The 23,129-nt window shown below is 39.8% G+C and overlaps 1 protein-coding gene across 5 annotated transcripts; it reads left to right on the top strand.

Moving 5' to 3' along the window:
- The first annotated feature begins 4,596 nt into the window (after positions 1-4,596).
- On the top strand, positions 4,597-23,054 carry dazap1 (DAZ associated protein 1). Of its 5 annotated transcripts, none has more exons than XM_084952706.1 (13): positions 4,597-4,751; positions 5,874-5,914; positions 7,575-7,741; positions 8,146-8,211; positions 9,359-9,463; positions 9,695-9,743; positions 13,445-13,527; positions 16,391-16,538; positions 16,725-16,757; positions 17,292-17,441; positions 18,338-18,502; positions 20,644-20,736; positions 22,159-23,054. In XM_084952706.1, exons 1-13 carry the CDS (start codon positions 4,720-4,722, stop codon positions 22,329-22,331), a joined length of 1,305 nt encoding a protein of 434 aa, XP_084808832.1. In that variant the 5' UTR covers positions 4,597-4,719; the 3' UTR covers positions 22,332-23,054. The 5 variants fall into 5 exon arrangements, with proteins under 5 accessions (XP_084808832.1, XP_084808833.1, XP_084808831.1 ...); XM_084952705.1 differs by having other exon boundaries at positions 4,599-4,751; positions 9,356-9,463; XM_084952709.1 differs by lacking the exon at positions 4,597-4,751 and adding an exon at positions 4,784-5,423 and having other exon boundaries at positions 9,356-9,463.
- The last annotated feature ends 75 nt before the right edge of the window (positions 23,055-23,129 follow it).

Raw genomic sequence — 23,129 nt, 5'->3', positions numbered from 1 at the left:
TTATCATAAAACTCCTGATTAGCACAATGGGAATAACTTCAGGATCTTCATTCATTTGTTTCCCACCAAGGACTTCCATTTAACTTCAAGCTTATAAACCCTGTGTTAGCCAGCGTCACTACAGGCAGATGGTCTTCTTTTGGTCAGGCCCCTCTGCCCAGGTTGCTCATCATCCACTTCACTCCCATTAGGTGAGGCAGAGAGGGGCTGGCTCCTTGGTAAGAGTCCTCACCACATCATGTTTTCATCCACCTACCTCTCTTTCTCACACGAGGCACTTGATTTGTTCTGCCTTTGATATGTGAAACAATAAAACATTACTCTTATTCTGCAGCACTAAAATGCAGTCATGTCATGGACACACCAGAGATATTTTCAGGAGATTTACCTCCAAAATGTCCCACTCTGGTTGGGCGGTGTAGGTACTGAATTGCAGTGAAGAGCGGATGTCAGTTAAGGTTGTTTTAAAAGGTCATACTTTTCACAGTCAATACAAACACGTTCATATCTTCAGATGAGAAATTTCTAACTGGTCCAGCGTTTTAAAATAGAACCTAAAGGGGAAGGTAGCTCTGATGCTAGGTCAGATTAAATCACAGCTGAAAGTTTAAAAAGCATCTCAAGAATCAGGCTGGTGTTGCTCTTTATGTAACAAACTTTTATTAACACGTTTCTGTCTTACATCCTTTATTATTCTTTAATAAAAACATAAATCTTATGAAATCTAATCTTATAGGTCTTACTTATAAGAGTAAACTTACGTTTTAAACTTTTCTATTAAATCTATTGTTGCTTTAAAAATTGTGCTATAAATTTAAAATCGATATGGACATAAATTACAGTTTTTCCAACCAAACATATGAAAGCAAAAAGTAGAAATTAACTACAAGATATTATTTAAAATGATTATGTGCATTTTAATAGTTTTCCAGCTGTAACAAACTGTGGAAACCGCCCCTCTAGTGGAAGTGACAGTTAGTGACAGGTATTTGACTATTGGCAGCAGGACTGATCAGAATGTGCCTTATTTTAATAAATGCAAAAATGAATAAATACATTAATTAACAAAATCCTACAAGCTTTGTATTATACTGCTATAGGCTTGGTGTGCTGGGGGACTTTGCATGATGCACTGAGCGTTTCTTATAAACTCACCTGTTTTCTCTCTCCATGTTTTCAAATGTCACTACAGCGTGCCGTTGAAGTTTTTCTACTCTGTCAAGCAGTTTGTGCTTTGTTCCTGTCGAAATAGGGAGATGCTCTGTAAGTTAAAGACTCTACAATATCACAGAGAGAACCCAAACAATCAGGCGACCTCCTGTGAGCAAAATACTTGGAAACAGAGGGGAGGAGAATCTCCCTTTTAACAGGAAGAAACCTGCCTGGTTTTGGCCCCCAACTGGTCCTGATCCTGCCCCTCCCTGGGCAGGATCAGGACCAGTTGGAGGTGAGGGGAAGGCGACAGGACAAAAAATAAATAAATAAATATATATGTATATATATGCTTACATCTATCATGATAGTATCTCATAAATAATATCTCCATAGTAACGCTGTAATAACTCATGGTCAACCAGTGTCCCAGTGGCAGCAGTCAAAAGCAGGTTAGAGGCACAACTTCACAGCCAGTGGTAACCAACAAAAACATTTACCCCTTCTTGTTTTTGCAGCACACAGCAGGAATGACTGTGAATCTTTTGCTTTGTTTTGTCTTGTTTTTTATTGTGAGAAAGAGGCAACAGCAGTGCAGGGCTTTACGGTATTATGGCAACTGTCAGAAATGAATGATGCAAGACTGACTTTCATGACAGCCTTTCCACAAAGACTGCAGTGCTGCAAAGCTGCCTGCTGACCATTGGATCTGTTTTAAACAGCATCAGTTTTAAACAGCATCAGATTCATAGTAGCAGTAGTAGAAGTGGTTATAGCTACTACTAGAGATCAGTATTAACAAAAATGTAGCCACACTACAGACCAGGAAATATTGGACCTTTTAGGATTGAAAGATAAGGGCTGCAGTTACACAAGAGACCACTGACTTTGCATTTTATTGGCACTGCTTTGTGTACAAATAGACTTTTAATTTGTCTAACAAAACTCGTGATGATGACATGATGTGTTGTATTATCATCATTTTCCCCATTTAAGATCCTCTTCAAATGAGAAAAAACACAAACTATTCATAAATGCACATGCAGAATGTAGCTGAACATTGTTAAAGTAACTCTGAGATTACTGACGACTAATAATTAGTGAGTACAGGGTGAGTATGCTTGCTGCATATCACCATCTCCCGCTCCTGGTCTTTTATAACTCCCTGTTAACATAACAGTACCCATTTCAAGCGAGCCAATTTCCTCTGAGAAACATGATCAGCTGTTTTCCCCCCCACATGCAAAGCAATTTGAAAGAAAAATTGGCTTCAATCCCAGCGGAGAGTGTGTTATAAATCTTGACATGCTGATTTGTAACCTCACTTTGTCCTCCAAAAAGGAAAGAGAGAGAGAGAGAGAGAGAGAGAGAGGATCTTCCAAGGACTGAGTGAGAAGGTGAATCTCTCTGACATTCACAGTTCCTACAAGAATATTTAGGAAAGTTCAGGGAACACAACCACATGGGGGTATCTGCACACCTCTGTGTCTCTATTTTCATTGTTAATTAGTTCTTCAATTATTGAATGTTACAAGTTACACAATTTAATGCCTTCAATGAGAGTAAAGGAGGCAGCATGTGTATAAATTATGAGATGTACATGAAGTACTTTTATGTTTTATAGTGAAGTTTTTTCTCTCCTGACAGTTTTTCCATTTAATCTGATATGACTTGGATTTTGTTGATCCTTCAGAGAGTGTTAGAATAAATGTGCGATGGGGAGTTATACGATATACAGTCTGGCGTTCTCATAAAGCATATTTTTCTGTAATGATGCCCAGAAAAATAATGAGGTTCAAAATAATATGTTCAACAAAAACCTGATTTGTCTGATTGGTGGTTAATGATTGTAGTGGGAAAATGGTGTTATTACAGCACTGAATAATATCAGCATGTCTAAATACAACGAGGATATAAATACAGAGAGTTAGTTTATTTACAACCACACACAGGCGCACATAATACATTACTGAGGGTAGAATAAGTCTAATTTGCCAGAGTACTATTGGCAGCATAAGCACACTCTGTTCAGAACACAGAAGACTTCAATCATTTTAAAAAAAAAAAATTAATGGGCATTGTGCATGTAAAGTGTTATGTAATCACACATCATGTGTCACCCCTGACACTTGGATTTGCATTCCATGTTTAAACTGTCCCTGCTGTCACTTGTGTGTGGTTTTATTTAAAGAGCCGTTGTCACGTCACCATCTGGTTATCAGGCACAAATATTGAAGTAAGGTCTGAATTTGCATAAAATTTGTTGTCTGCAAGGAGGAAAGTTGATTTTGGGCCTCTTCTTTGCTGTAACATTGCTGGAGGCTGAGCTTACAGTTTTTAAAAAATAAAGCACTGTATGTAAATGTCTCGAGCCAACTTCCAAGGAGTCAGACTTTAATGTGGTCATAAGTAATAGGATTTCTGAGGGTTCAAAGTTTTTCTTTGGACATTGGTCACTTTATCACTTATTTCAGTCCAGTTCTCATATCTGACCATTTTTTTTTTGAACCACTCAACACTGTTCTATGGATCATTGAAGTGTAATGGGCACTTAACTCAGAGAACTGGTGTTGTGTCTACACATAATAGACAACTATCTTTAGGCACTTGTAATTAGCAACCTATCATAAAAACACAATTTGTTTCAATTGCTTTAGTTAAATCTAGCAAAAAATAAATAAATAAATAAATAAATAAATACATACAGTTTGATGGGCATAATTTTTTTTTGTCTGAGGCTAAGGTAATGATTAAAGAACTGGACTGAAAATCAGTAACAACAAGTCTTACGTTTTTGTGTACGCAGGAGTTCAGGAGGTGATTGTCTATAGCTATCTTTAAAACATGGTGGATGCTCTCATGGCTTGAACTGCATTTCAGCCAGTGATGTTGGTGATTTTGTCAAAAGTGATGAAATAATGACGGCATCAGATTTTGATCCAATATGCAATAACATCTGTGTGATTGGCAAATGCTCAATTTTTCAGCATGACAATAGTCACAAACAGACTGCCAATGCCGTAAAAGCATACCTCGATAGAAAAACACTGTCATTCGTGGATAATATAATAATAATAATAATTATTATTATTATATTATTACATACGGATCTTTTGGTGGAGCTTTTACATTTGAATGAGCATAAATAAATAAATTTAAGAAAAAACATGACATAACACTGGGGTATCAATCGTAAAGTTGACTTTGAGATGGAATTTTTTTTGGCTCTCTTTGACTGTCTTTGTGTTTGATTATCATTCGGTGCTGTGTCTTGCTAATGTTGCCCTTATCAGAGCATTTTAAGGCTGAGTAAACTAACTGTGAAATAAGAATCGTTGTTTAAAGCGTTTAGCTGCCCCCTCGGGGCTCATTAGAATTGACGGGTGAGTGGGTGCTGCTGGGTGTAATGTTCCTTTAAAGAGCGCTGCCCCCCGCAGCGTCGTCATTGCGCAGAGCAGTTTGAACCAAAAAGCGGAGTGACCTTCCTCCGCTCTCAGTCTGAGAGGGGCAGCACTGAAGCAATAAGCCGGTCACAGCTCCCGCAGTCCCCCCGCTTTAGCTTCAGAAATGAACAACAACTTAGTCGGAGATGAAGTCGGGTAAGATCGGTTTAACAGAGCCGTGCACGGCATCCATGCGGAACCGTGAATCTGTTTGTGACTTTCTGTTAGAGCGCTGTGTTGTCAAGCTGTCATTTGACAGCTAACATTAGCTAGCAGGCTAAGCTAGCCTGAGTAACTTAGCGAAGTCGCTAGCCTGAGGAAAGGCGGCCAAAAAAGTGAAAGTAGTCTTCAGAGTGGCTCAGCCTTTGGTGCCACAGCTCATGGAGAAATTTACCATGTTTGTGTGAAGTGCTACCACTTGTCAGACGAGTACACGGAATTGTAGTTAGTTATTTCTGTGTTGTTTTCGGTTAGCTCCAAGCAACTGAGCTAGTTGAGCTAACGCTTGCCAGCGAAGCGAAAGTCTCCGTTCCTGACTTCGTCGGTGCGAGGACATTTAGCGGGCACTGCTGGAGGATGGAGCATCCTCTTGTGTAGCCAGTCTTCACTTTCCCCACGGTCGTTACAATTGTCATTTGTGTGTTTCAGCAGTGATCCGAGGCACACATTAACGAACTCGCTAGCGCATTTGACAGTAGTACCGTTTGAACTGCCGCTAAACTTCCAGTTATGCAGGCATCATCCGAGTTCACTGGTCCGCATGCGGAGAGCCGAGCAACCGCTCGTTGCTCCGCTGACAGATGGAAATACGGATCTCAGCGTTGAAAGGTGATAGACACGGGCTGTCGTGGTTTCGGAACTCAGTTTGTGTTAGCCGGCTAGACGCCAGGGCTCTGTCCCGGGTAACTTACGTGGCAGGAGGTTCATAAAAAGCCCTTTATTGTCGAGGCCATTGCCTTGAATGTTAGAAGACCAAAGTGACATCCATAGCAAGGACTAGACCTCAACATGAGTCACACTAAACACGGACATTTTAACTGTAGCTGTACTGTGGATATAACCAGATGCTGCATTGGTAGCAGGCTTGCCTGATGTTGTGTAATAGCTGTGTTCCTGGCTGTTTAATCAGCTGTGCTTTCAGCCTGTGCAGGAGAGCTTTCTTTTTTTTTTAAAATCATGCCTTTCATATGTGACTCTGTTCTGACGATTTCCAGATTATCATTTAGTCTGGCTCAGAGTGATGATCAGTGCTCACTTAATGGTCACATCTCCTTTCAGGAAACTTTTTGTGGGTGGATTGGACTGGAGTACCACACAAGGTATGTCACACGGTTTCACCCATGAAGGCTTATTTATTTATTCAACCCTTTCTGCATTGCACTGTTCACGCTGCCTGGTTGTGTATCAGAAATTAGTTGTGAATGTAGCATATAGATCAGGTCAGGTCAAGTCAGTAGCAATGCAGAGGTGATTTCCAGAGATAATAATGAAATAAAATCTTGCTTTAATATCAGTATTTTGATGATATACCGACAGTGACTAATGGGGCTTGCATTTAATTGATAACCTGTCACTGAGTCATGTGAAGACCTGTAGAGAAGTAGTTTCTCTTGAGGTTTCAGTAAATTTATCCTTATGATTGCTAAGAGTATGTAGTTAATATTAATTACACATTTTTGACCCTTTAATGTCAAACCCTTCAAAACTCAATATCATCTAATTTTTATCTAATGAGCACCTGAAAGCGAGGTTTTGTAAAACATAACCTGCCAAGGTGGAATTGCTCATTCCTGTTTGTTATTATGAGCACTGTTTTGTTGTGTACCAAAGCATGTGTATCATTTTAATTAGTCCTTAGTCTGCTTCTAGATACTCAAGGCTATGTAACACTCTCACAGTAACCGTAATTACAGATAATAACAAGTTTTGCATGATATTATTGGTGTAGTGACTTTGTAATATGCATAGGCTTGACAGCATACTAGGAACGTATAGTTAGTAGCAGCATTTATTAGATATTAAATCATGTCATTGAAATCTCCGTGGTCATTAATGTGCTTTGTCTGTTATAAAGAACAGGAATATAAAAAGTAGGCATAGTAACGCCTCACGCTTTACTATGATTTCATTCAAACTGTCATTTATGAGCCTTTAATTTTCATATTTCCAAGCAGATAGTGTAAGTGTCCCTGATGGTTTGCTTGTAGCAAGTGTCTCTCGGTATTATTGAATTTTTTGATATGCTGTAGTGACTTTTGATGTGCTTTTCACATCGCAATATAACTGATATATCCACGTATATATATGAACGTCTCTGTTGGGTGTGTGTTTACACTGTCCTCTCATTCAGTCCGAGCCGGAGATTGTCTTGCTTGTTGAAAGCCCTGCACTGTCTCATGCTAGATTGGCCATTGTGTAACATTGCACGGGTGCTTGTCTGTGCTACCAGCACTGAACCACAGGGCTACGTAACTCTGAGCTTGTTTCTACGGTGATGCCTCAGGGCTTCTCAGCAATGAGAAAAAGCAATTACGGTAATGCTCTCCAATGTGACTCCTCATTTGTTCAAACTTGCACGCCTTGCTTGTCCTGCCTCCGTGGGTGTGTGCGGCCCTTACATTTGTTGGTTGTATATTTAGTGCAATGCAAGATGACAGTGGGTCAATGCTTCATTTGCTCTTGAGGAGTTTCAGTGTGTCACTTACTGTAATATTATGTTTTCGCATGGATAGCACAATACCAGATATTCTTCCATAACAATAAAGGTTCCTTAATACCTTTTGGTGTTGCCAGTATAATCCACACATACTTTTCCTCTCAGGTTTTGGTCCAAGTTGGAGTGTCACAGATATTTTTATGGTGTCCTTCAGCATAAAGAAGTCATCTAGTATTTAAACAATGACTGCACTTCCTTCTCTTCATGAGGAAAATTGCTGTGGCTCAATGCTTTTGCTTTGTTATCTTCTCTTCTCTTCTCAGAGACACTGAGAAACTACTTCTCACAGTATGGGGAAGTAGTAGATTGTGTCATCATGAAGGACAAAACTACAAATCAGTCGCGAGGCTTCGGCTTTGTTAAGTTCAAAGACCCCAATTGTGTACGGACAGTGCTGGAGACAAAGCCACATAATCTCGATGGAAGAAATGTAAGTATTTTAACAACAGAAGAGCAGATGGTTGAATCAAACGCAGTAATCTGCCGGCGCTTTCTGTGAGAAAACTGTGAAAAAAACCTTCATATTGTATTTCATCATCCACCAGTTAGAAGTTATTTAAGGGAGAGGACAGGTTTTCTTTAGGCCATACATGCCTGGAACCATTAGTACAGATGATGCACTTTGGAAAGACTGACATTAGTTTGCCCGACAAGATTTACCTGTTTAAATGAGTGAAATTGGAATAGGGATGGGTTTCTCCCACGTGCATCAAATCAGTTTCATTCATGTGAGATTTTGCTTGGTTTGCTGTGCTGATAGAAACAGTGCAGGGGGTGAGGAACATTTGAAGGTGCCTTTATTTTAGGCTAATGGAAAACTCTCTCTGTTGTTAGATTGACCCGAAGCCATGTACTCCCAGAGGAATGCAGCCTGAAAAGTCTCGAACCAAGGAGGGCTGGGTAAGAGGAATCTGATTTCTTCTGGGGATGCTAGGCTAGCTGTTTCTACTGGAATAAACCTGGAATAGACCCCAGCCTCTCCGTCCCCTCCTCTTCTGGAGGTTAGGCTATAGCTTGTTTTAATGAGGCGACCTTGAGCTTTTAAGTGTAAATTATATTTTTTTTCTTTAAAGTATAATAATTTTCTTTTTTTCCCCCATCGTGACAAAAACACAGCCTTTATTACTTTGAGGTCTGGATAACTCACAGAATCATTAAACAATCTGTGACTTCTGTCAGCTTCGATCTCTTACTGCAGGGACTGCAGCAATATCAGCCACTTTCTGGTACAGCTTCCACTTATTTGAAATTGAAGTATAGCATTGTGACATTTTAAAATGTTCCTGTATAACGACACTAAATTAAAATACAGCTGCATGATTGCATTAACTTTTTTTTTTCTAGCAGTCTTATCTGAAATGTGATGTTCTTGTAATTGCCCTCACACATCAAGGTATTATTAAGGAGGGTTTGAACATGAGTTGGCTAATGTGGTGCATCGCTCTCAGCAACAAATTTTCTGAAAGGCAGAAATCTCCGCTCTTGCTCGGATAATTTGTGGGTCGATCAACGATGCTTATCAAACCCCTGCAGACCTATTATAGCCATTTTGTCCCTTTGGGCAGCGGGGACTTTAGTTTTGCATCTTTGCTGTCAATATAAGGTTTTCATAAGTTGCTTATTTGGCTGTAAACAGACTGTATGTCAGAAGCTTTTAGAAATGCGGCTCTTTGCTTGCTGCTGCTGCTGGAGCCCCTTTCACTGGCTTTAAGTCATGCAGCTGGTACTGAATGTTTTACTAAGTAAACACAAGATGTAATTGTTAGAAATCATTGTTGTAAACAGCCTCTAGCCCTTACGGCATGAGTGCAGTGTACAGCAACGGCGAAATGTTTGGTGGTTGAGAATAAGTGGAAGAAGCCGTGTTCTCTGATCTGTGGAGACTAGTCTTTGCATTGACATGACATGTTAAGAATTATACCCCAGGGCAAGAGGAGAACCTAATTTCTTCTGCACTGTCTGAATAGATGATGGCTAACTGGCCCCTTCCCAGAGTGATCCTGTAAGAGACATTGAAATCCATACACTCCCTGTTTTTTTTCAGAAGGGCAGCAAAGCTGATAGCAATAAATCAAAGAAGATATTTGTAGGTGGAATCCCCCATAACTGCGGCGAGCCTGAACTCAGGGACTATTTCAATAGATTCGGAGTGGTGAGTATTGCCAAGTGCATAATACAAGTCAGTTCATTATTGTCATTAAGAGTGCTTGAATGGATGTGACATTGAACAGGGTCAGTACTACAGCATAAAAATATATGGGGCGAGATGCGATAGGACGATTCATTATTTTTCCAAACTGAGCAAGAATATTTAACTGGAATAAGAACGGACCCTTACCAGATTTCTAAAGCTGAGCCACTGTTTCCCTTTGTCCCATTCAAGGTCACAGAGGTGGTAATGATCTATGATGCGGAGAAGCAGAGGCCCCGAGGTAAAAGCTGATCCTGTCCTTTCCCTCCCCTCTCCATACCTTACCATATTAAATCTAATGACAAACTATTCTGCCCCCCCCAAAAAAATCCCATTCAGCCCCAGCGATCTCATTTAGTTAATGCACTGGAACGGGAATTTTGTTCATGGTAAATACAAGCATTAACTGGAACCCATACTAGGTTACTACAGTCAACATCAACCAGTTTTTATTATTGCTGTGGAAAAAAACACTGCCCGCTGAGGCTGCATTAAATTCCTCAAGATAAATGAAGGCAATAATTGTGCATTCGTATATGTATTTTTATAACATAATAATGCAAAACTTTAGCTCAACCTGTGTTGTACATTATCACAGTGGGAATATGTGAATTTTGCATAGGTTGTCTAGCAAACTGGTGTCATAAGAGCAAATTAACTGGCTATCATGAGCGTAACTAGTTCATTAGCATTTAGTGTAAGTGATGGCTTCACTTTTTCAAGTATGTAAACAATAGTTGGGTAAAATGAAGAAGTAAAATTAGGAAACTACTTTTTGGTGTAATTTTTCTTCTTGCTCGTATTCAGTTCACTTTCAGTGTGAGAGATGGAAGCAAAGTCCACAGTCCTTGTTTATTTGGAGCTAACTTGAGTCTAAAAAAGTCAAACAAAGTTGGTATCTTTCAAAATCTGACACTGCAGTGACCTTTAAACTGGAACCGCTTAAGCAGAGATCTCTTCATAGTGAGTGTAACCAGGAGGACTAAAGACACTTAAGAACTGCTGAATATTTCAGTTTTTAAAAAAGAAAAACAAATACACCTTAAAACAAATATTGACACTAGATTTTTACGTATCAAACGTTTTGTTTGTTTTGTGGCTGTCGCTGTCCATAACCAATCAAATGTAACGTGATATTTAATTACCAGTTAACCTCCCCAGCATTATTTGGCCTTCAAAATGACATTGAAAAAATATATTGTGCAGTTTTAATACAGCTTAGTCAAAATATTCCATTCCTAGTGCATTTTGTCATTTTCTTTACAAATAGCTGAAATAAAAGGTATAAAAACATATTCTTAAAAAAAGAAGAAGAAAACAACGCATACTAAGGATGCAAATTTGTCTTGAAAACCACAATTAATCACCATGAAGTAAAACTACTTATTTTATCTTTTTTATTTACTAAAACTGTTTCCACTAGTTATTAAAAATGATCTCGGAAACAAGCTAAGACTAACTAACTGAAAAAGAGACATTTTGCAGGAAAAATAGGTGCTCAAAAAAACACAGTACTTAATCACACTGTGCAACTGGCGTATTGAGAACACTTTGAGCTTGTGAAAGGGGGGGTTTGTCCTTCAAAGAGGCTGGTTGCAGCCTGTTGTCTGGAGAACAATGGAATCATTTTAAACCCTTTTATTTCCCTTGGACTCCTCAAAACTTTCAGAGACCTAATTTTGAACTTCAGAAAGGACCTTTTATGTTTACCCACTTAAGTCATAAATGTATCATGAGTATGTGACATGTGCCGACACTTTTAGCACGGATGGCCTCGCTGGGAATCAGACCCGTGCCACCGGACGCGATGGTGTCAGGCCCTGCCCACCGAGTTACAGTCACAGCTGCTTCATCTGCATTTGTCCTACATAGAAACGATGAAGCGGTCACTGATCCACAACATGCACCCCTCCTCTCCCTTCAGAACCCACTCTCTGTTCACTCTCTGTTGGGAAAAACCCAGAATAGTTTGCCATTGGATTTTAACATGATCTATTGCACAAGTAACAACCATTACATAATCTTTAATAGTGTAAACCTTCTTTTACTAAAACCGTTAGATGCTGATCATTGGAATAAGTTTTCTTTACCTTGATTTAGAAGTAACTGATACATGTATCTTAAATGGCATAGTATGTGTTTTCCCATATGTAGAAAGTTAAGTATTTTTGTAAGTAAGCCCTTTCTATTTTTTCTTTCTTCTGTCCCCCTTCTTCTTGTGAATGGTTTGAATGTGATTAACGGTGTCTCTTAAGATTTGTCTTTTCTCCTTTAGGTTACTGTGTATTGATGGGTAGCACAGAGGTACAGGCCAAACGTAAATGCAGCCAATTTATTTTATTTTATCCGTTTGTTTTATTTTTTTTCTTTTTAACTTGGTAAAAAATGAGGTGTACACAAAGCTGCATCTGTGCTTACCTGGACTTGACTGATGGTTACACTCTATTAAGCTTAAGAGCAATTTAAGGAAAGTCCTGTCACAACAGTGTCTCACAGTTGTGATCACATGATGCTGCAGCATAATTATTATAAATAATAACCTTTTCCCCCTACATATAATGAATTTTAGATGTAAAGATTTATATATATAAGATGTAACACAGACTCTGTGTGGACCAATCTTGCTTAATTGTGACCCCAAAAGGTCAATATTGCCTTGGGAAAAAAGTCTAACTAATTACAACTTCAGTAATAATTTATTATTAAATATTTTCAATAATACAAATTTGTAATATAAAGTTTACTCTGATAAAAAATACTTGATTTCAGTAAATTTGTGTCATTTCTGCATTAAAAATACTTAAACTATCACTTGAATATAACAAATCTTGGTAATTAGTAAGCCAATAATTTGAAAATGTCAAATTATTTTCTAGTTCTCCATCCAGATGGTCTGTAGTTTGTTAGCTGATATTTTAGGCTGGGTAAAATCCTTACCAATGACACCATATGTCAAAATCTTTAATGGGCCAACTTGGTTTTACATTTAGGTTGGGGAACGGGTCATCGACAGATGTTAATAATAGCAGTAGATCACGAGTCTTGGGAATGTTTGGCAGGGTACTAGAGGTCTCTGAAAATCTCAGTTGTCTTGTAGGACATTTAATTGGATTCAGGTTAGGTCCCCAAGTAGAGATGCACACCCAACCCAGTTCTGCCACAGCGGAAAGTTAATCAGATTGAAAGTAGATCACTGCAGCACGCAGCAGCTTGTTGGCTCTGCAGGGTTTTGCCTCAGATCATCAGATGAAATAATTTTCCGAACAGCCGGCGTGGTCAAAAAGTTGTCGAACTTGTTGATGCACTTTGTGTATTCCCTTGATGAAACAAAACACACCCTGCTCATCAGTGTGGACGATCAGTTGTGGCCTATATCTTTGTGTTACCGTTGTGAGCAATATTTTAATTGTCCATTTTAGGCTTATCCTGGCTGACTCAAAAGTAAAATACTGAATTTGGGAAAGCTTGGAGAAAGCTTTAGGCATTCTACAGTTTGTGTTTCTCCATATTTTTTGTGATGCATTAACAATGGCTGTTGCGAGTGTGTGCTCCACAGCAATATACCATGGGACAGATCAAGGTGGGGTTTGGATGAAACAGCATGAAGTAATTAATTGTAATATTGGCTCAATTGGAATTCATCAGCTACACGTTTGACCTTTTTATGTGACATTTCACTTTAAATCAAACCTGTCACCCTTCATGTTTAACATTTAAGCACTCCATTATTAATCTTCACCAAAAGTTTCTCTGCACAGTAAAGTTTCCTTTAATTCCCCAGGCGTTAGTCTTGGATTTGTATTGTCTGCGATGTCATCCGAACCCCAGGAGCCTCTTGCTCAGTCTTGACGGATCCTCACTCTGCTGAAGCCCAATACTGTTCTTCATCTTGTGTTGTCACAACCCCCCTGCTACCTTGATTCACTCTTGGTCGTTGGCTAGGTTTTGGATTTATTACTTTCGAGGCCGAACAATCAGTGGACCAGGCTGTCAACATGCATTTTCACGACATCATGGGCAAAAAAGTGTGTAGTTGTAGTTTTATTTTACCCTTAAGATCAAACTGAGGCTTGGGCGACAGAGCAGGAACTGTACTGTGATGCTGCTTTATTGCTCAGAGCTAATTTTCTAGTGGCTTCCTATTTGTGAACGCAGCATCATACGGCTCAAAATTAAGTGTCTAATATCTTAAATTGGTGTACGTAATATTTTTTTCATCACATTACATGCCTATCTCCCACTTATGCTTTCATAGTTTCTAAAAGCCCTCATCCTTCTCTTGCTGCTATTACAGTTTAAATTGTCGCCCAAGGCTTTGTTTAAACTGACCACTCCTTTAGGATGTCTAAACAAGTTAAATTGTATTCTACGAATTTCAATTACAGTAATTTTCTGGCTCTTGATGTGCTAAAATGGAAACCAAATGAATGAAATGCAAGGCTTTAAATCCAGCAGTCTTCTTGAGATTTTAACTCACCTAAAGGATTGGTCGAGTCACTTCTATTTTTGTTTCTTTGTTTCTTTTTTTTTTTCTTTGTTGTTGTTGTTGTTTTCTTTTCTAATGTTTTGTTGGCAGGTCACTTACACGTCAACATGTTTTATTTTCTTTGTTTTTCTTTTTGAAAAGTTAAAGAAAAGCTCAACTCAGTGACCTCAGTTGAAGAATCTCCATACTGTGTCTGTCAGTTCTTTAAATCTACCAAATGAAAGTCTGCCACTTCACAGTGTTTGCTTTAACTCGGTGCGTGTAGCAGATGGATGAGGTTTAGTGCACAGAGTCAGTTCAGATAGTGTCAGGTAGGCCGTCCGTCCGGTAAAGTAACAGTAAGTCTGCTGTGTTGTAATATTTAAGCACAGCTCTTAACCCGCTGCCACACCTCTGATTGTACCATTGTACGGACAATCCAGCTGACACCTCACCTGAGTTACAACCAAGCAAAAAGACATTGACTTGGGTTAAAATGGGACTTTATCCGCTCCCTAGGAAAACCACCCCGGAGAGGCAGTAAATGAAGACAGCCTCCTCCTTGCCCTCCATGCAAATAGTAATGAGTTGTGGGCATGAGAAAATGATCGCAGTACAGTTACATCCACTCTTATGCATATCCTGTTACTGCACATGTGGTTTTAGTGTTTCAAGGTCAGTCCATAGTAGCTGACACGTAGAAGACCTTTGTGCATCTTTCGTAACGTATGTTAAAATGATTTTGGAGAGGCACACCTCTCTGTGTCTCCCTTCTTAGATGTTTTTCTCTGTCAAACTTGAGTTGGAGTAAGTACTCGAGGGAGAACGAACAGTGACGAGATGGCTGTAAAACAAACCGATCGCCACTCTGAATTGAATGTGACATTCAATAAAGACCTCAACTGGAGTCCTCAGTCCAAACCACAAATTAAATGATATTATTAACTACCAGTTAATTTTCTCCAGAAAATACCTAAGGCCAGGAAATTTGAAAGCTTCCCTGAACTGGATTTTATTATTTGCCAATTTAGAACGGCAACAGATTTTCATTCAGATTTCACTGATTATTATTATTATTATTATTATTATTATTATTATTACATGAAAAAGATTAGCTGAATCCAATTTTGCCAGCCCGACCTGTATACTCTCTGCTGGTACCCGCTCCCCTTGACTTTGCCCTCATTTCTTGTAGGATTGGGGGCTCAACTTAATCCATTGTTCTTGACTTGACATTACCTTACGCTGGGACTTGAGGGAGGCTGGGAGATATGAGTTACAAAATTAGAAATTGGAGCACATCAAACTGTGGAACAAATCCCAATTCTGCTGTTGGGGACTGTACAGAAGTCACGGTATCCATCACTCGTAGCTGAGATGCCCAAGGGAGAAAGTACTCAGGTAACCGGCGGCGAGGCCACTCCCGGAAACATGTGCATGTAATTAGGTCGACAGAGAAGGAAGAGGGGAGGCTGGGGAAGGTGGTAACACCTTAAAGCAGGGAGGAATTTGCAATTCGTTTTCCTCCCGCAAGGTGACCCCAATAACTCAACCTCTCAGTCTATTTATGGTTGGCTCCCCCTTAGTCTCAGCCTGTTTCTTTGCTCTGGTTAAGTGCTGGCAGCTTTGCCTAGTTATAGACAGGGAAGTTTTGTTATTGGGTCAACACATTCATACTTGACTCAAGGTCACCCAATTTTTTTATATATATTTATATATAATTAAAATTAAATCAAATGTGGCATTTAATTAACATCGTCTTTATCAAAAATGAAGAAACAACTTGTCAAATTTATGGACAATTGTTGGGATCCAGTTTGAAAACTGTTTTCTCACTTTTGACACAGTATGAAGATTCAGATTTAGAGTGAATAAAAAAAAAAAAAAAAAGACTGTTCATTTGTAGTTTCTGCATGTTTACCTTATATTCTGTTAGAGCTGAGATACCGATCTACATCCATTCCCCCTTAAAACTTATACCAAAACAAAATACAAATGAAATTCTCTGTAAGCGTTAGCTGGAGAAAGGTAAGTCATGACCTTCCATTAGATGTCTTTATCTTTTATATAGGGTAGTTAATGACAAAGAAAAAGACAGACATCTATGTTTCTCAGGTACCTTTCAGATCTTGGATCATTGATTGGCTCTTTGATTTTTTTTTTTTTTTTTTTCCTGGCCAGTGAAATTCCCGATTAACACAGAGTACCTGAGACACATAGCCATACAGCCCTTCTGGCTACACAGTAATATTAATTTATATATAGCTGGCCCACATAAATTAAATAAACATAAAGTAAAATATTTCAAACTGGCCCAAATTGCTGAGATTAAGTATCAGAGCTAGGACAGGTCTGTCTAGGTGAGGGGCTTCATGGACTTTTTACTGGTGTTGCCAAATGTGCCCTACTTGTCCTTTGTCCAGGTGGAAGTAAAGAAGGCCGAACCTCGTGACAGCAAAGCTCCTGGCCAGCTTGGCCCTGGCCAGTGGGCGCCCAGGGGCATCTTGAGTGCAGCTAATGGTTGGACAGCACAGCCTGCCCAGGGCTGGCAACAGCCTTATGGGCCACAGGGTGAGTGGGAACAAGTCCCAGAGCAGAGCAAGAGAAGCTCACTGTTCAGAGGAAAATCCAATGTTTAATCCTCTGCTTAAACATTAGGTTTGTATGTATGTGTGACAGTTTGAATACTTAACTGTTATGTGAACATTTTATGTTTTCAGTCTAATCTTTTTTTTTTTTTCCTTCTCCTTCCTAAAGGAGTGTGGGTGTCAACTACCGGCCAGCCCATAGGTAGGTGTTAGTCCTCCACTTGACAACACAAAAACTGTCTTCTTTTTGTTATTTTTGTGGTTTTCTTGCATGTTGTGTAACTGTTAGACTGCAGATACATGTGTTTTTGCCATGTGATCGTGTGCTTATCTCAAAACGCTTGTGTGACAGCACAGGGCTCGCACACGGTGTGGCCCATGGACCGATGACAGTTAACAGTACATGTTATCACTGATTCATAAAGGCTGAGGCTGCTGATAATTTGCTGCTCGAGACAGATGGCAGCATTGAATGGATTCCGGGCCTCCCTCTGCTATTGGTCAGGCTCGGCTTCATATCACCACCTCCGGGTCAACCTGCAGCGCTCGCTGCAGTGTCGACTCTGTGCTCGCTCGCAAGATCCTTCAGTTTCAGATAGTCGTCTGCTTCAGTCTCTAAACAACTTCTCTGTACACACTTTTAATCAGAGAATCTGTTTGATGCAGTTCATATATATCCTATTATTGTCAACTGTGCTCAAGTCTCATTAGTCTTTGTTATTCTGTGTTGGGGTAGGCGGGTATGGACCTCCGTTGCCAACAGGCCGGGGAACCCCCGCCCAGCCTCCGTCGCCTTTCAACGCATTCCTGGTCACGACCCCGGCGGGTGGCTTTGCTGCACCTCAGGGCTACCCTCAGCAGGGCTACAGCACCGCACCTCAGTTTGGTCAGTCGTACTAACTCAGTCACATTTTACTACTGTTGATTGGTAATGCTGTGTATATAAATAAGTTAATAGTTTGAAGGCCAGTAGACGGTGACTTGTATTTATTTTTAAAGCATTTGAAAAAAACATGTTTAGTGCAGCTTCACTGAAGAAATATCATGTTATCAGATATAGTCATGACTTACAGACATCCAACATTTTTTATAGGCTTGTGGGTTTTTGTTTCATGTTTTCCCTTCAGTCAGTTAAAACTGACAGATGAAATGAGCTGACATTGTGTAAACCACAGAGGAAAAAACTATCAGTTTTGGCAGCGTTGTATTCACAGTTCAAAAACAAACAAAAAATAAGAAGTCAAGAAAGTGTGTGTTCTTGGTAAAACTCAGAGCTGGAGTTCTGGATGTTCTTTAGGAATGTTGAATGCACGCAGAGATGCAGGGATTCTGGTACATTTACTTTACTGTTAAGGAACATTCAGCAGCTTTTATTTTCCAACCAAATCCCATGTTTTACTGTAGAAATAAACTTCTTCTTTGTATACTTTCTTTGTTTGTTTAAAATGGAGATTGTGAAAATTTGAAATTTTTGTAACAATCACAGTTTGATCTGTCAGTTTATATTTATGAAAGACATGTATTGGCCACACAGAGCTTTGGTTCTTATACCCCTTATGTGGTCTAGGTTTAGACTGTTAGACAGTGATATTAGGTGAATAAATGGTAGTTAGTACCTTGACTAGAAGTGCTTTTTGTGAGGTGGTAATGGTGTCAGAAATCATCCACTTTTTTTTCTCCTTTGAGATTTTGCACACAAATGGTATAAAATGCTAAAGCAACGCTAGAAAACTTTCTTTGGGGTGAAAAACAAATACAAATCATGATATGTCTTTCCAACAGGTTACAGTTTCGGCACACCACAAGCAGACCAGTATGCTCCACAGGTTCCTCCTCCACCCACGACTCCGGGAACTGCACCGCTGGGCTTTGCACCAGCCACCACACCGACTCAGGATTTGAGCAAAGCTCCCACCGGGCAGCCTGACTTCACTTATAGCCAGTATGGTAAGACGGGCTTTGTGCATAAAGAATGCCGCCTCTTTTCTCTCCCGGTAGTTTTTCTTCACCTCTCGGTCCTGCCCGTCTCCCTGGTTATTTTACTGGGTGCAGCTACAGCCTTTTTAGGTTCATGAGTATTCCCCTTAGACGAGCAGGAGCTTGCTGATGGTACCATTTAGCTTGAACGGCTACACATGCATACATGCTTTCTGCATACATGAACCCTTCTGGCTCCGCCAAGAAGATCACTGCTGAAGTTTCGCCATACCCAGGAATCCTCAGCAGTCATTTCAGTTGAGTGTTTCCGGCAGGCCCTGGATTGATAAAGGATTGGTAGGTCTTGGTAGGTTTGAATTAGATCATCCTGCCTTGCGATGTTTGTTTTTCCTGTTTTGTTTTGTTTTTTATTTTAAAAGGATTCCAAACTTGGCCTGAACGTGCAAACCATTTGATTTGATTTGGTTCAGGCACTCCTACTTTTCAGTTAATCCCTTCTACCCTTCCTCTTCCATGTTAATGACTTTGCTGGCTTCTTTTCCCAGACTTGGCACGATTCCCATAGAAGAGCACCAGCATGACAATATTATCTTATGAAACACTGTTTCTGGAAAATGCCGTGTCCAGTCTGCCAAGCCACCTATCAGATTTATTTCACCATGTTCATCATTGTTATTACACTGGAGCTTTGCATGCTTGTCTGCAGAATGTGACCTTTTTCCACTCTGTGTTGTAAATGCATAGAGATATTGGAGTACTGGATTAGTCATTTTTGACTAATGTGTCTGTAGGTTGTACTTTGTGGTTTCTGTCTTTGTGGTCTTTGAACAGTGCTGTCGACCAGTCTAACAAAACCTTTAGATCGTGTCGGACCACAATAAATATTCGTCCTGGATCTCGACTGAGCTCTGAAACTGCTGCCACATTTCAGTCAGCATTCAGTGCCTTGAAAATGAGACAGTTCGTCAATCCACTTTAGTAGAAAACAATGATTTTTAGTTTGTATGATTTTAAGACTGTTCGGGGCCTGAATCACATGTTGTAAACGCACGATGGAGAAACGGTGATCACGCTGAGAGCACAAATGGAGGCCGGAAATTTTCAGATGTGAAACAAAAGGCCGAGATAAAAACTAACCAGCGTCCATGGAAAAGGAGCAGTCTTTGTCTTTGTTCAACACCGAGCCATTCACTTACATAAGCACACAGGCAGATAACAGTCAGATGCTCATTCATAGCTTCCATCCAGTTTCTTGGCTGACTGGTGTTATTTTTTTTTTTATTATCATTATTATTATTCTGACTTGGCTTCCAGCTGCTTCCAACTGCTTAATCCCACATCTACAGCAGTCCTGCGATTGCTGCCAGTCATGACAGGTGCCCATCTTGTTCAGTGTTTTGTGCCTGTGCTTATCCTCCATCCAGCTTTTTTGCTTTTACTGTTCAGGCACTTTGTCTGCTTATCAGTTGGTAGAAACAGCAGAGCTTTGCGAAGGTTTTGTGAAATGAGCATAAAACACGGAGCTTAAAAGTGACGCAAGATTTAGATACTGGATAAGTTTGTGTGTAAAACTAGCAAATGGTTAGTTTGGCTTTTATTAAAGTGATGCTTGTCTTAAAAGCAGCAGTTGTCGAAATGCCCTTGAGTGCACTGCCAAGGTGCATTCGATTTCTAAGAGAACTGGGGTTATTCAAGTAACCAAACAAAGAGATGAAAAGTGCACACAGCAGTGACTCAAAGACTCCAAGTGGTGTGTTGAAAGATGGGAAACAAGCCTAGAAATGTGTACCATGGTAGACCAATGGTTCTCTTTCTTGTTTCTAGCTGCTTCCTTCCCGTATTTTCAGACTTCTTACTTGTTTTGGTGTTTGGTTTTTTTTGTTGTTGTTTTTTTTAGAACAATGCACATTTCACAAAATTTTGCGAGACCAGGCTGGCACGATAAAGTCAGGCGTGCTAGCAGCTAGCTCACACATGTGTTTTGACTTGTAGGCGAAGCTGAAAAGAAATGCATCGCGGAGCATAGTGCAGACCCATTAAATAAGTATAAATGTACAGCTCTGTTAGCTCAGTAAGAGGGGGAACTATGTAAAGTAGTCGGCCAGCCGTATGTGGGTTCAGTCAACCTGGTCTCCTCATCTCCCTGATAGGCTTGGGTAACTACCCTCAGGACCCCTCTGCCTACGGACCAACGCGTCCTTCTCACAGTTATGGTCAGGATGAGCAGGGAGGATATAGTTCAGGTAGGTGCCAGCATCGTCTTCTCCAACCACAAAAGCAGCATTTGTTCAGTAATACAGTATTTAGAGCTGCAACTTGGTTCTGTGCCTCTTTTCTTTTGCTCTGTGTTGAGTATTTTGCATGTACATTTTGCATGTACATACAAATTACTATGTGTATTCTTGTATAGTAAAATCAAGCTATTGCAAGCCCCAAAGCTGAGTGGATTTGAAAGAAATTTAAATTTGGCAAGCTTAGCCGTAGGCCTGCCGTTTCCCTCAGCAGCTGTAGCTTTACTATACCAAGACCGACCACATCCTCCTTTTTTGTTCACTTTCTCAGTCTGCATTGCTTTGCTGGTTGTTAAAGGATGATCTAATTGTCAGAAAATGTGTTCATGGTTCAGTTATCTCTATGCATCAGCAGTCCATTCACCCATTGTTTCTTTTCCCCATGTACTGTCTCCACATTTTAGCTAAAGGGGTGAGAAAGGAAAGAAGATTTAAAGAAGGCCACGAAACCAGTAAATTTCAATTTCTCTCAGATTGTTCTGTCTCATGGTCCTGTTGGGATCACTCCTCGTTTTAGTTCTTTTCCTATGAAATTTTGTTGTATTTTCTAATTTTCACCATTTTCTTTCTCTCTTTTCAATTCAGTTATTCAGAACTATCTCTGAAATGCTTTGTTTTCTGTTTTTTTTTTTTTTTTTGGTGACACATTGATACCTTCACTCTTTTGTTGACTGGGTTTTACCAGGGTTGGAAAATAATCAGTCGCCATGAGCAGGTTTCAGCAGTGTGAGCAGTGCTTCTGTTTTTTGATAAGATTGGTTTCCTTCCCTGGGAGTCACTGTGGTTCCCTCGTGTGTTTGCAGGGAGATGGTGCCACCGTGTGCGCGTGTGCGAGCGTGTGTGTGTGCGTGCGCGCGCGCGTGTTTGTATGAGAACATCCTCAATGAAGCCATTTAAAAATGTCCCTTAAATTCAGCTGAAATTTTCCTTTTACTGTTTGTTTGAATGCACACAGGTTTTGACATAAAAAGGCTCATTGAAGGATTACACAACTAGTTGGAAAAATCCACCATGAAACACTGAGAAAACTTAAATTTACTGTCAGGCAGTGCTTACTCTGTTTCTAAACCCCTGTTGTTGCTTGGTTAGAGCTGCACAAAACTACTTCAAAGCTGCAAATGTAGCACCTGCACCAAGCAACACGCACAGCAGTGTGTCCTGTAATATTTGGAATATGGGAGCAGTGTGAGTACAATAAGAAGCAGTTGGTGTTGGATTTTTCCTTAAAGTAGAAACTGTGAATATTTTACATTAAATTTATTCAGTAAAAGGATTTAAGACATGAGCCTTCTATCGAAACAACGTCCGGTGAATCTGACATTAACGTCACCCCCTCTGTCCTGTCTGCACTTTCCTGTGTGTTGTTCACCTCAGGGTACGGTCAGGACCTGACAGCCTTCGGCCACAGCTTCGCAGACCCCAGCCAGCCGACAGCCTCGTATGGTGCACCGACAGCACAGCCCGCCGCTGCTCCCCAGCCTGCCGCCAGCGCATTCGGCAGAGGGCAGAACCACAACGTACAGGGCTTCCACCCGTATCGACGCTGACCACCACCACCATCACCCCTTCCCAGGCAGGACCGCTGTGTAAAGTTCAAAAATAAACAAAAAATAAGAAGTCAGGGAAATCTGTGTTCTTGCTAAAACGCAAAACTGGAGTTCTGGATGTTCTTTAGGAATGTTGAATGCACACAGTTTGTGAAACAGGGATTCCAGTAAATTTAAAAGGGTATTTTTTGTCTTTTTTTAAAATTATCTTATTTTATTTTTTCGTTTTGCATAAATTAAAAAAAAAAAACATTCAGCAGAAAGAAGCTTTTATTCCCCACCCCCAACCCATGTTTTATAGTAGAAATAAACTACTTTGCAATAATTTTGTCTGGTCAAACACTAGCACAGAGACTATATGTAAAGAGACTTGCCTATGAATATGTATATTTATGGTGGACACAAATGAAAACAGGGTCTCAAGTTTCCTCAGCTTTAAATTATAGGGAAAATGTTTTTATTTTTCATTTGGTGAATTTTGTTTACTTTCTGAGCCTTTAAAGTTTGTTTAAAATGGAGATTATGAATATATATATTATACACAAACTGTGCAATTTTTTAAAAAGGAAAAAAAATTTTGTACTATAAATGTACACTTTGCTTGTTTTTTTATTTAAAGATGTAGACTTCCCTCAGGTGGCTGTTTTGGGTGCATTTTTGCACTTATGCAAAAAGTAAAGATGAAAAATTATTACAAAAATAAACGTTTTAAGGATAAAATGATTCTCGCTGATCTCAGTTGTGTTTCTATTTGCTGTTTTGTTTTGTTTTTTTTTTTATAAAAAAGGTGGTGGTGGG

Source organism: Perissodus microlepis, chromosome 15 (assembly GCF_051167445.1).
Source record: "Perissodus microlepis isolate ML-2025 ecotype Zambia chromosome 15, ASM5116744v1, whole genome shotgun sequence".
NCBI lineage: Eukaryota > Metazoa > Chordata > Actinopteri > Cichliformes > Cichlidae > Perissodus > Perissodus microlepis.
The sequence above is the reverse complement of the archived record's forward strand: the minus strand, read 5'-3'. Positions and strand labels throughout refer to the sequence as shown.

Coding starts and splice junctions, on each gene's coding strand:
- dazap1 (XM_084952709.1), top strand. CDS start 5,356: ATGCGGAGAGCCGAGCAACCGCTCGTTGCTCCGCTGACAGATGGAAAT. Junction 5,915..7,574: donor GGACTGGAGTACCACACAAG/GTATGTCACACG, acceptor TTCTCTTCTCAG/AGACACTGAGAAACTACTTC. Junction 18,503..20,643: donor CTTCACTTATAGCCAGTATG/GTAAGACGGGCT, acceptor TCTCCCTGATAG/GCTTGGGTAACTACCCTCAG.